Source organism: Mesoplodon bidens (assembly GCF_964165515.1).
Source record: "Mesoplodon bidens genome assembly, chromosome: 18".
NCBI classification, from domain to species: domain Eukaryota; kingdom Metazoa; phylum Chordata; class Mammalia; order Artiodactyla; family Ziphiidae; genus Mesoplodon; species Mesoplodon bidens.
This window is the reverse complement of record NC_138175.1, coordinates 37,450,576-37,464,639: the sequence shown is the minus strand read 5'-3', so window position 1 is coordinate 37,464,639 and position 14,064 is coordinate 37,450,576. Positions and strand designations below refer to the sequence as shown.

Below are 14,064 nucleotides of genomic sequence, written 5' to 3'. Positions count from 1 at the left end.
AAAAAAAAAAAAAATCTAGAGGAATCTATAAAATGCCACTAGAATAAGTGAGTTTAGAATGTTTGTGTATAAAGTTAATACACAAAAATCAACTTCATTTACTTAGTTGCAGCAGCCAGGCTCCTTAGTTGTGGCTCGCTGGCTCCTTAGTTGTGGCAGGAGGGCTCCTTAGTTGCAGCATGTATGTGGGATCTAGTTCCCTGACCAGGGATCGAACCTGCGCCCCCTGCTTTGGGAGTGCAGAGTCTTCACCACTGTGCAACCAGGGAAGTCCCTCTTTATTTAGAATTGAAGCACAGTGGATTTACAATATTATATTAGTTTCATGTGTACAACATAGTGATCCAAAATTTTTATAGATTATATTCCATTTAAAGTTATTATAAAATATTGGCTATATTCCCTATACTGTACAATATATTCTTGTAGCTTATTTATTTTATACATAGTAGTTTGTACCTCTTAATCCCCTACCCCTATTATGCCCCTCCCTCATCCCTCTTCCCACAGGTAACCACTAGTTTGATCTCTATATCTGTGGGTCTGTTTCTGTTTTGTTATATTCAGTAGTTTTTATTTATTTATTTATTTTTGGCTGCGTTGGGTCTTCATTGCTGTGCATGGACTTTCTCTAATTGTGGCGAGCTGGGGTTACTCTTCGTTGGGGTGCACAGGCTTCTCATTGTGGTGGCTTCTCTTGTTGCAGAGCATGAGCTCCAGGTGTTCAGGCTTCAGTAGTCATGGCGCATGGGCTCAGTAGTTGTGGAGCATGGGCTTAGTTGTTCTGCGGCATGTGGGATATTCCCAGACCAGGGATCAAACCCATGTCCCCTGCATTGGCAGGCGGATTCCTAACCACTGTGCCACTAGGGAAGTCCCTATTCAGTAGCTTTATTTTTTAGATTCCACATATAAGTGATAACACAGAGTATTTGTCTTTCTCTGTATGACTTATTTCACTAATCATAATACCTTCCAGATCCATCCATGTCATTGCAAATGGCAAAATTTCATTCTTTTTTATGGCTGAGTAGCTGAAGTATTTCTTTAAAATAGAATTCAACAGCTTTTGGTTGTTTTTTTTTTTGGAAACCCTTTAATCTCGTTATAGCAGTGGTTCTCACCTGGGCTGATTCTGACCCCTCCCTCCAGGGGACATTTGGCCATATCTGGAGACACTTTTGGTTGTCACAAATGGGGGCGGTGCTACTGGAGTATAGGTCAGGGACACTGTTAAACATCCTACAATACACAAAGTGGTCTCCCTGTAATGAAGTATCATGTGACCCAAAATGTTAACAGTGCTGAGTTCGAGAAATCCCATTCTTTAGGATAAGAAGATTCATTTCTTCAAAATTAGATTTTCTCACTCTCCCCTCTAATTAAAAGGAAATGGAACTCCATTTTGTAAGTCATGAGAAGCAGAAATGATGTTATCACATGGTGATGCCATTCACAATACTTCTGATGTCCATAATTATTTTCAGAAAGTAAAAGTGCTTGAAAACATCTTCAGGAAAAACACAAACTTCATATATAGGCAGTATAATTAACATTGTAAAGTATTAAAAATGAACTTACCTTTGGTTCGTTAATAAAGTTCCCCAAACATAGCAACTACCATGGGTTGCTTTTTTTTTTTTTTTTGCGGTACGCAGGCCTCACACTGTTGTGGCCTCTCCCCTTGCGGAGCACAGGCTCCGGATGCGCAGGCCCAGCGGCCATGGCTCATGGGTCCAGCCGCTCCACGGCATGTGGGATCTTCCCGGACCGGGGCACGAACCCGCGTCCCCTGCATCAGCAGGCGGACTCTCAACCACTGCGCCACCAGGGAAGCCCCATGGGTTGCTTTTGACTGGAGTTTCTTTATGAGATTGAAGTTTCCCCCAAATTGTTCATTGCTTTCAGTTTCCCCATCTCCAAGAAAGGCAAAAAAGGTACCTGAGAAAGAAGCTGTTTCTGTTCTTGTTTTCTTGCTACTGGCACATTAGTATTCGACAGTGATACTGTACTGAATTCTGGGGCTGCTACTGAAATGTCATTAAATTCCAACTTTACACATCTGGCATGCCACCAAATGCAGCTCAGTGCGTTAAAGTGTAGATTACGGCCCCAAAAATCAATGCTCTAGAATTGTGCGTTTATGTAAACCTACAATTAAAAAGTGGGCAATCACTTTCTTTGCCTAGCTGATGAGGGGAAGAGAAACGAGCTAAACAGTGAGCTAAAAACTTCTAGGGTGGAGAGGTGAAAGTGTCAGCTTAAAACAGAAGCATTCCCTGGCACATCCTTTAAGACATAGCTTTTGATAAAGACAGTTTTTCTGTACACCTCTCAGCCTAGCACTAACCTGCACCGGTCAGGGAAGGTTCCTCATTTTCACAAACTTTGGGAGTTTCTTCAGAGAACCTGGTTTGGTGTTGTAGAATTTCTTTAAAAAATGTGTGAGCATTTGTGGGTAATGGGAAAACAAAACAAAACACTGGATCCTCATGAAAGAAGGTAGTGATAGCACGAGAGGACAGTTTTTGGACAGTGCATGTGTGGGTTTGCTTATTTTAAATGACAGAGAAGATATCCACAAGGCTCCTAGTGGAAGGAAAGGCAGGCACTTCTCCCAATCCCGCAGGAAAACAACGTAAAGCTTCAAGCAGTATAGTCACTGCCTGCCATCTAGCAATTAAAAATGGCAGGATGGGGCTTCCCTGGTGGCGCAGTGGTTGACAGTCCGCCTGCCGATGCAGGGGACACGGGTTCATGCCCCGGTCTGGGAGGATCCCACGTGCTGCGGAGCGGCTGGGCCTGTGAGCCATGGCCGCTGAGCCTGCGCATCCGGAGCCTGTGCTTCTCAATGGGAGAGGCCACAACAGTGAGAGGCCAGCGTACGGCAAAAAAAAAAAAAAAAAAAAAAAAAGGAAAAAAGAGCATTCTCTTCCAGGAAATCTATTATTTTTCATCACAACAGAAAAATCTCTGTATTTAAATGTTTTGGCTACATTTCTCATTTTGGGGTAGAGTGGCTCTGGACATGAAAGATTTGTATTTCTCAGTGAAGTCCCTTCAACCTTCTTCTTTTTGTTGGTGGGGGTGTGCTCCATTGCTTTCTTAATCAGTTTTCCCAAGAATCACCTTTTCAAGTGGAGTAATGATAGAGGTATAACTAGCTCTGCAGTCTAGGAAACTGAGTGCTAGTGTGATTGGAAATATGAAAGATTTTGACTGAATTATGGGAATACTATATAGAATTTGAATAGAATTTTATCCTTTATTCATTTTAAGATAATTTTATCTTACTCAAAGGAGACTTGATAAGTGATTTAAAAGGGGCACTATTCGAGAGTTAGGATTTAATTGTAATCTTATTTACATTTCAAATGCAGAATCAAATTTCAGTATCTTTTGCCATACTCGAGAGGGAATGGATTTAGTTAAGTGTTTTTATTTGTGGCTGGGGAGGCTAAAATAGCTGACAGGTACTCATGTAAGGGGAAGATTAGCTCTCCTCATTCCATGCTGCCAGGTTCAAGATGTGCCCACTGCACTGATAGTTCTGCAAACATAAAACATCATGTTAGATTCCATCAATACGTTTACCCCAGGAGTGAAATTGGGACATGCCATTGTCTTTTCTAGCTTCGTATTATCTATGGCTGCATAACAAATTACCCCTAAGTTTAGCAGCTTAATACAACATATACTATCTTGGGCTTCTGAGTCAGTAATCTGGGTGTGGCTCAAGGTCCCTCACAAGCTATAATCAAGGTGCTGTCTGGGTCATCTCAAGGCTCCAGCAGTGGGAGGAACCTCTTCCAGACCCAGTCACGTGTTGCTGGCAGGATTCAGTGCTTTGCAGGTGGTTGTACTGGGGGCCTCTGTGCTGTTGCCTGGAAACCCTGGTTTCTTGTCACATAGGCCTCTCCATAGGGCATCTCAGAACATGGCAACTGGCTTCCATCAGAGCAGGAAAGCACAAGAGTAATAGTGAGCAAGATAGAAGACAGAGTCTTTCTGTCACCTAATCTCAGGAGAGGTGTGTCCTTTTTGCCGTATTCTGTTCATTAGAAGCAGGTCACTAGGTCCAGCTCACATTCAAGGCCAGGAGATGATAGAACATTGTGAATACTGGGAGGTAGGAATTGCTGGGAGCCATCTTGGAAGACTCCTACCACTTATTTAAAGCTTTATTCTTTCTTTTTTATATTAAAAACTAATGACTGAGAAAGTAAGGTTACCTTCAGACTATGAATGTGAAAGGCAGAGGTCACATATTTGAGTCAGTTGCAGCAAGTTACTTGTGCACATTTTCAGAGCTAAATTGTCTTCTGAGGCGTTACATGTAACAGACTGATAGAGTTACTCAAAGGTAGAGAAAACTCCCCTACGATTCACATGACTATTTTTGGGTTCAAAATTTGTGATTGCTTCTCTGAAACACCACTTAATACAAAGCTTAATACAAATCCTAGACAATGTCATCAATAGAAGATTAGAACAAGATTTGAAAAGCATGTTCAAAACCTAGATTTTTGATGGAAATTCCTTCTAGGAATCAGCAGGTACTCAAAATGTTTCAATAAAGAAGGTACCAGCTCCAGTGGCCTGCTAGCACCAGATGTTACAGAGTATGACAAAACTTGGAGGGTGAGACCACTTTTAGATAAAAGCTATTTCTTGATCCTAAATAACACAAAAAGTAAAATTGCTCTGTAACTATTTGTGGAGCCAGACCAGTGGTAGCTACCTTTCTTTTCTTCTCCTTTTGCTCCTTGATCTGTGTGACTGAAAGACTCAAGAGTTTTTGGCTTCCTTTGCTTTCTCCTCAGGGTACACCTTTCATGAGGTCTACTCACCCACCCTAAGCTTGGCTGTGTACCTCAAAAGGACAACGTGTTCTGACAGCCCACTCTGTGGAAGATCTCAAGGCCACTTCAGTGACCAGAGGCAGCAGCCTGGATCCTGCAGGCAACCTAAGACCATCTTGTTCTTTTTTTTTTTTTAAGTTCCTCACTTGAAGATTTATTTGAAAACTTAAAATGGTTTAATAGCCTGAGGATTGCGACGTCTAGAGACTTTGGAAATTGAGGCAAGCAAGGAAATCAAAACATAAGTTTTATTCCCAGTTCAAGGGTCAAATTCTTTACTGTGATGTATCAAATTAAGCATTAAGCATATGAGAAGTCTTATATGGTCTGGAAGTTCACCTCTAAAAGAAAAATCATTGCTTCAAAAGAATATACTCAAGACAGTACATACTAAACATGCACCCCAGTTATTAGCTTCCTGGGCTTTTGTAGTCATTAAACCAATCACAGAAATATATGGAAGAGTTGCTTAAAAAAAAGCAAATTCAGAATTATGAGTTTGTTATTAGTAGAGGTATATAAAACATGGACAACTGATTTTGCAGAAAGCTAAAAAAAAGATATCCGAGGTCAACCTGTCATATTATTTAGCTCAGAACTCAAATCATTCTCCAAACGCAAGAGATACAGCATACACAAGTGTTTTAATTTCTAGAGTATATGTTTTTTCCTTTAGATTTAAAAAAGATCACGAAAGCAAAACACTGAAAGCTCTTTCTGTCCAGTGTCAAGGATATAAATTGTTAACAAACATTGTTTATTAAGAATTCACAGTAATTGTCTTGTAGAATTTGCAGGTGCCAAGAAATCATGGCAACAAAATTGTAGAATAACAAAATGTTACATCAGGGAAAAAAAAAGTAAAATATAATGCTTTGAAAGAAATTGTTGTATAATAAATTACATTTTAAATCAGAGTAATTGACAACCTTACATGAAACATCTGGGCTGCTGTTTAGAGTGGCTTTTAAAACATATAGCCAGCTAAAGCAGGGAGAGAGCAGAAAGCAAGGAAAGGGCGCTGGACTAGCTCTGAGATGTGGCGCTGCCTTCTCTTCTCTGTGCTTCAGTCTTCTCATTAATAAAGTTGGAGCAGATAATCTTTCTTGGATCTTAAAAAAAACAAAATCTCAAGGTTCCTTCTGATCATGAATACAGCAGACACCATTTTGTAAGAGAGCATACTCTTCTCTGATTGAGAATTATTCCTGTAGTCACAACTAGGCTTTTCCTATCCTGTTCATCAGTTGACAAAATAAAAGGAGTGTTTTTGACCTCTTTTGTGATTTGAAATGCGGAAAATCCTTTGCTTTTTGTTAAACCTTTGGGGTGAACATCTCCCCTCACAAAAGGTACATTATACTTTATTCCTACATACTTCAGATGTTGGGATTAGTAGGTTTCCTGAAATTTGAGGGTACTTGGGGATTGATACCTTGTGTTAAATTTGGGATCAATGGTGTCACAAATGACAGTGCTGTACAAGTGCACCTAATGCTGCTTCTGAATTGAAGATATTCTCTCCTCCAGATTTGCCTTTTTTCTTCTATGTTTAACACTGGGTATTATATTCTCTGTGAAGGGTGTAATAACTTCCATAAGATGGCTAAATTTCTTCTTAAATTACTAAAATGTATGGCTTTCACATTAGTAAACAATTTGCAAAGTTTTCTCATTGACCTCAAAGATGAAAGACTATATATACAGCAATTAGCATTATTCTGGTAATAATGCCTAAAATTTATTAGTTTCATTCTCTTCTTTTCATATCATATACTGCCAAATGTTTAACTAAGAAATAAATGAGATCTAATACGCACCCATAGTTCAAAGAATAATAATAATAGGCCAGTCTCACAGATGTAGAGAACTAACATATGGACACCAAAGGGGGAAAGTGGAGGGGGTGGTGGTGGTGGTGTGATGAACTGGGAGATTGGGATTGACATGTATACACTGATGTGCATAACATAGATAACTGATAAGAACCTGCTATATAAAAAAATAAAATAAAATTCAAAATAAAATAAAATAATAAGCCAGTCTCAGGCTAGCTTAGCTATTGATCGTCAGGTTCTTTAGTTCCTAGACCACACTGAGATGTGCCTTCACTGGGTTAAGATTTACCATTATGGCCTCTCTCTGTATTTTGCATTTTCTTTAAATTATGAGGAAATGTCGTTCAATATGAAGACCCTCCTTTCTTTAGTTTAAGAGAAAACTAGCCTCTTGCAGATAAGTTTGAGTTTTCTACCATGAAAAACAAAGATTTCAGTTGTTTCAGCAGCAAGAAAATTTAGAATCAAATTTTTTGTCCAAGTTTTGCTGAGTTGCCTGAAATCATGTACTTCTGTGCTTTTTAAATGTTAAATGTCTTCTTTAAAGGCTTTGTATTTTGTAGGCCTCTTCATACCCTTTTAAGAGACAGCAAGATACAAATTTCAAAAATAAAGATACAGGGGCTTCCCTGGTGGCTCAGTGGTTGAGGGTCCACCTGCCGATGCAGGGGACGAGGGTTCGTGCCCCAGTCCGGGAGGATCCCGCATGCCACGGAACGGCTGGGCCCGTGAGCCGTGGCCGCTGGGCCTGAGCGTCTGGAGCCTGTGCTCCGCAGTGGGAGGGGACACAAGAGTGAGAGGCCCGCGTACCACAAAAAAAAAAAAAAAATACAGTTACAAGTGACTAGTTAAGCATATTGTATTATTTTCTACTATAGATGTTAAAAAACGATTTAATAGTTTTTTTAATGGATATAATTTTACATAGAAAATATGATAATTTTCCTTTCATTAAGAATGAGATCACAGTTATTATTTTATTAAGGACTTACTAAATACTGTCTGGTGTGTTACCTACTAAAATGCTTTTTCAGCTACTGAAAGAATTTAGCTACCTAATTTGGCTCTGGTTCATTAGTTCATTGAATACTACATTCGTTAAGTCTTTTTACCTTCCCAAGTTATATTTTTAAAACAGGAAATTATGCTGACTTTAAAAAAACTTAAATCAAGACAATACTATTTGTAGGCTTTCCTATCTTCTGGATAGTATATACTTTTTAAAAAAATGTGATATAATAGGCATTTTGAAGGAGTATTATATATGTATCATGTTTAAGGTCACAGTTTTCATTAATCTGAGAAAACATACAGATGTGATATTTTTAAAAAATCAATGAAATCCAGTGAAACTTTAATTTCTCATTTCATTGAGAACTTAACTACAAAAAATATCAAAAATGAGAATTTATCTTTTAGTTATAATTCAATAAATGGATTCCTTTCCATACATATCTTAAGATCGAAAATCTCAGTGCCATAAATAACATGATTGAAGAATCATGTAACAATGTATATTTTAATATCAGATTTGTATAGTGATTTAGAACAACAAATATCACACAGTGAAAAATTTATCATAAACTAAATGCAATTACAAGAGGAAACAAACGCTTATGTACATATTACCAAGGTCTTTACAATAAATTATAGTGTACAGTTCCATCACAGCATATTTGTATACAAAGTCGCTAATGCAAACACTGAAAGAAATCTGTCATGTAGCTCTTTAATCTTGATTTAATAAAGTTTGTACAGTATCAAATAATATCAAAAGTCTAAAAAAACACAATGAGTTTTTATATCATGTTTATAAATTATTGTTTATATACCATTAAAAAAAAATAAGGTCAAAAGTGCAGTTTAAAAAAAAGTGGAAATTGTTATTCTTGGTAAGAACTAGAAAAACGTATTGTCCCAAGTAAGAAGCAATCTAAAGGCTTATACAGTTTCTTAGGCATTTTCCTTTAACTCTCATACAACCTTGGTTACCATATCCTACAAGATAAACCAATACAAAGGGAGTGAAATAATCTTTTTATAAAAATAATAAAAAACACAGATCTAGTAATGAGAAACGCTGGAAATAAATATAATGATAGGCCTCCCCCAAAATGCGTTAAATGACTTTTTGCTCACAGGAATGAATGGGCTATCACTGAATATGATAAAACTTGGGAAATTTCAAAGCATTTCTAAAAATTTTAATCTTTGTCAAGTTTTTAGGTATAACTGGCAATGGTGCATACATCCCAGGATTATGAAACTTTTTCGTATAATATAACTAAGACAAAATATGACTTATTTAAAGGTGCTAAATCATATCACAGAAAATAAAAACTAAGGATCCAGTAATTAAAAGGCAGCAGTATAGAAAGTAGTCAAGAAGAAACAGATGGACAAAACACAACTCTGTGTCTTAATTGGCACTTATCACAGTAACTAGTTATATTTTGACAAATTCTAGAACAAATGCCTATATTGAAATACGTGTGATACATGAACCACTTATATAAGAAACTGAAAGGGTAAAATTACTGGCTTATAAAAGAAATTAAATTTAGAGAAAAGAAAAAAATAAAAGGAATGTGAAGAAAAATCTTACTTTTAAACTTATTGTGGGATCAAAACATTGACAGAGCTGTATCAATCAGGAGCGGTCTTCCTGCTGCTAAGACCCGCAGGCAGCTGAGCCTGGCGCACCACCACCCCTCATCTCTCCAAATGCTATGTAACTGGTGCTTTGTTTGTAGGATACTGAGCAATAGAGGCTTATTTTTTTTTACTGAATGGAATAAGTTCCCAGGTTGGGTTAACATATATAGACTGCCTGAGATAATAAAAACTTCACCATTACATTAGGTTAACGGGAAATGAAGATCTTCCTGGCTCTGACAGGAGAAAAGGGTTGGCTGCTGAACACAGTATGGGTGCTCTGTAGGCTACATACGTACATACTTAATAATTAATGTCACCTTCAGTAGAAGATTAAAAATCGATGGATATGGATGCTTGTGCAGAATCTTCCCGCCCTCTGACATAAATTTCACAGGGAATCTCTTCCATTACTCTGTCTTCTAGGGCCTGTTCAGGGCACTCATGTGCCTGCTTGAAAGTGTAGCTACTCTTTTTGAAGGTGCTATTAAATGTTTTCATTGGCTGTGGTTGTGCAAAGTCATTTCGGAAGGGAAGTTCCATGGAACTGAGGTTGGTCCTGCTTTGTTTGATGCTGGGTGCCTGCGATCCACAGTGATGGTCGTGGATGCACCGCGATGCCGTGGAGGAGCACCGCGCCTTCTGGTAGCTGTCCAGTTCCTCCGACAGGTCGGCCAGGTCCGCAGACATCTCCTTGTCTCTCAGTGAAAACAGTTCATAATGAGGAGGATCAAACACTTCTTGGAATCCAGTTTTATTAAAAGCAGTTTTGCAAGCCATGACCTTTTTTCGAGGCTGTTTCACTTGTACTAAAATAGAAATAATGAGAAGGACCAAGACAATCCCTGACGTAATGCCAATAATTGTTCCATGAGTTTTAGTGATTTGTTCAAACAGTCCTGCTTTTTTCTTTTCTGCATAAAAGAGAAAGAAAAACGATGAGGCTTTTAAAATTCATTCATGAGTCCTGTCACAAATTGGTAAAGTATTTTTAAGTAAAGCAGAACACTTCTGTATTTTTTTTCAAATACAACACAGAAAATACAATTTAAAATTAGGTTTTTAGGTTTTTTAAACAAAATAATCCCATTACAACTTCTGGTTAAACTAACCAATCATAACGCAGCTAGACAGACTACGAAAAAGGAAAAGGACTTGGTTCTTTACTCAGAAGGTAGGTGAATACATAGCTTGCAAATCAAAGTAATACATGAATACAGCAAACGCCAAAACAAAATACCCTTGTTCTATCAAGTTTAGCTTTCTGCTCTATGGTAGTTTTGAGTATACCCATAGTATTTCTACTGATGGCCATAAGCAAGAGAGAACCAAAATGATCTGACTAACCCACTCAGGTATGTTATCATGGTCTACTGTTTTTGAATGATTACCTGAAAATACTTTCTCTCAAGTACTTAAGATAGCCATATCAGATTACATTAACCTTCCATAGTAAGATATTTATTGAACTCTTGGGAGAATAAAAGGGAGATAAACCTTAGTACTGAAACAGTGATTTGATAACCAGTTTGTAGACATTCAACTAGTATTACCACAAGCCATATTTATCTTCCAGGGAGTATACACTGGAAATATAGCGTAGGAAATTCATGGAATAAAAAAAGCAGTCTTTATAATGAGTCTGTTTTTACACTGTAAGACTGAGTCCATCAGTTGATTTTTATTAAATAGTATTTCCATTTAATTTAAAAAATAAGAATACTCTAGGTTACAATCTAAATTATTATGAGAATAAGATATCTTTACAATAGAAATGACCAAGAAAACAAGGGCAGGAAATACCATGATTGACTTTTGAACAACTTTAAGTTAAAAAAACATAGTCTATAAAAAAAAATGCTTTTGTTGAGAATAAATATTTTTCTTCACTTTTACCACATCCCAGAGGTCTATGATCCATTAAGGAGAACATTTATTTTATATGTGTTTATTCCAGCCAAAGCAGTTATACCAAGCACAGTTGTAGAAAAAGACATTTTAATTTTTTCTTAATGAAAGGCAATGGACACTTCTCTCTCAAAAAGGCTGGCCTTTGCCAGTAGACTCACCTTTACAATGATTTTCATCCCAAGGGTATGCACAGTTTTGAACCCCATTACAGACTAAAGAATTATTGATGCACATGTTGCTATGGCAAAAGAAAGTGCTGCCTGTGCAGGGAGCTGTAGGAAAAAAGGAAACTTTGTTGCTAAGAACTGAAAGCAAACAGATTACAACTCATCCTGATTTATTTTACATTTACTCTTATAAAGTCAGTATCTTACCTCAAAGGCTTTTTTGTGAACACACTCTGTACTACACAAACAATAAGACAAAGGCCAATATTCTCTGTTGCTGACTCATGTAAACTTGTACTTAGTTTGGGCACCAAAAGACTGTTTTTAGTGTAATGACAATATGAATATACGGTCATCCCTTGGTATCTGAGGGGGATTGGTTCCAGGACCCGCTGCAGACACCAAAACGTGCAGATGCTCATGTCCCATAGTAGGCCTCTCCATATCCAGTTCCTCATCTGTGGATTCAACCAACCATGGATCATGTAGTACTGTAGTGTTTGCTACTGAAAAAAATCCATGTATAAGTGGACCTGCACAGTTCAAACCTCTGTTACTCAGGGGTCAACTATATTTCCCATGGTTCTTATGAAACTAGTATATAGCCTGGTATATATATATATATATATATATATATATATATATATATATATATATATATATATATATATATATATATTTTTTTTTTTTTTTTGGCTGCGTTGGGTCTTTTTTGCTGTGCACGGGTTTTCTCTAGTTGCGGTGAGCAGGGGCTACTCTTCTTTGCGGTGTGCGGGCTTCTCATTGTGGTGGCTTCTCTTGTGGAGCACGGGCTCTAGGTGCTCAGGCTTCAGTAGTTGCGGCACGTGGGCTCAGTAGTTGTGGCTTGCGGGCTCTAGAGTGCAGGCTCAGTAGTTGTGGGGCATGGGCTTAGTTGCTCCATGGCATGTGGGATCTCCCCGGACCAGGGCTCGAACCCGTGTCCCCTGTACTGGCAGGTGGATTCTCAACCACTACGCCATAGCCTGGTACATTTTTTCAAAATGTTAAAAGAAAATGTTAGCAAAGACGTGGGGACACTGAACCCTTGTGCATTGCTGGTAGAAATGTAAAATGGTGCAGCTGCTGTGGTAAATAGTATGGCAGTTCCTCGAAAATTCATATAGGTTACCATAAGCTCCAGCAATTCTCATTCTAGGTATATACTCTTAAGAATTGAAGGCAGAGACTCGAACAGATACTTGTTCATAGCAGCATTATGCACAAGAGCCAAAAGGTGAAAGCAACCCAAATGTCTGTTGATGGATGAATGGATTACCACAGACAAAAAGGAAAAAAAGCACTCTTCGGAATTTCCAAGAAAATGTTTTAAACAGTAAAGATATATGGAATATATGCCATTGAATTTCATATTTGATATAATTCTTAAAAAAACCTTAATGGTCTCAAAGCTCATCATATGGACAATAAGTATTAGTTACATACATAAGCTGTTAGATTAAGGATAGAAAAGCCAATGAAGATGTATGGTAGTATTTTATTCAAGTACAAAATTAGCTAGTGTACCCACTTCTGTTGTGTCATATATATCATAAAATCATATTACACAAATGTGTGTACTTTAAATTATAACAAGTGTCCTAGAGAACATATAGCATTTTTGAACTCCTCATTTCTAAAAACTGGAGTTTTCTGTTTTTTGTTTATATATCATACCATAATTCTGTTACATACTATATAATATTACATGTTGAATTCTTATTTTACCTATTTTATCCAGTTCACACATGGGGATACAGGGAAGAGAAGCTATTTTCAAGACAGGGTGAGTGAAGTTATAAACAGCACTGTGGCTTCTAGGTATTCTGATTTTCTGAGTGAAACTATCATCAGCTCTCAAAGTTTATCCACAGAACATTACGTGACTGTACTTTGATGGCTCTTCATAGTTCCAAAAGTGGCAAAAAAGAGGTTTTCTGCAGTGTTTCTTATTGATTGAACAGTGAGTGGAAAATACCCTTAGTTTTTTATCATAGAGTTCTTTATAACTGTTCTCCACATTATTTAAAGCAATTAGAAAGCAGCACTGATATTGTCAGATTTCGTTTTGTAGAAATGTGAAGTATATTTAAAATTACAAATGTATTAAGCTTTATGGATTTTCAAAGGACAAGCATAGCTCTTTATAATGAGAATCAAAGTATCAGTTATTGACATGGGTTGCTAATGACATGCTTCAATTCAAAACTATATAAAATGGCTGAATTATAAGTCTTTATAAATAAGGGACAAAGATAACAGCAAAAATACTGCCAGCTATGAACTACTCTCTACTTACAGCCTGAGGACTTTCTCCTTTCCCCTTTATTCACTATGGGTCATGGTGTGGGAGAGAAGAGGGGGTTAGGATTTTAGCTTCCCTCTACTTCTGATGAGATGTGGCAATGATGGTGAAAGATGGTTCTCTCCTTCAATTAGGCCTGCAGGGGACCCGTAGGGCAGTATGTCACTGAAAATCACACTATGGATTTATTCTAACAAAAATATCTTCTGCTGCTTTCACAGTTCTAGTCCTGGAAATTACTTTCCTAAAACCATTCCCTTTCTTAAAGAGTGAGGTATATATTAGCATTCAGTGCTTGGGAAGAAGTC

At 37.5% G+C, this 14,064-nt stretch overlaps 1 protein-coding gene across 2 annotated transcripts in view; it reads right to left on the bottom strand.

The window, feature by feature from the left end:
- Positions 1 to 9,688: 9,688 nt before the first annotated feature.
- Positions 9,689 to 14,064, bottom strand: part of NETO2 (neuropilin and tolloid like 2) — a gene marked incomplete at both ends in the record, with an annotated part of 80,170 nt that continues 75,794 nt past the window's right edge. For both annotated transcript variants that reach the window (XM_081215769.1, XM_081215770.1), the window contains 2 exons: positions 9,689 to 10,269; positions 11,425 to 11,538. In XM_081215769.1, the coding sequence (XP_081071895.1) occupies positions 9,689 to 10,269; positions 11,425 to 11,538 (695 nt within the window). The remainder of the gene's footprint in view (positions 10,270 to 11,424; positions 11,539 to 14,064) is intronic.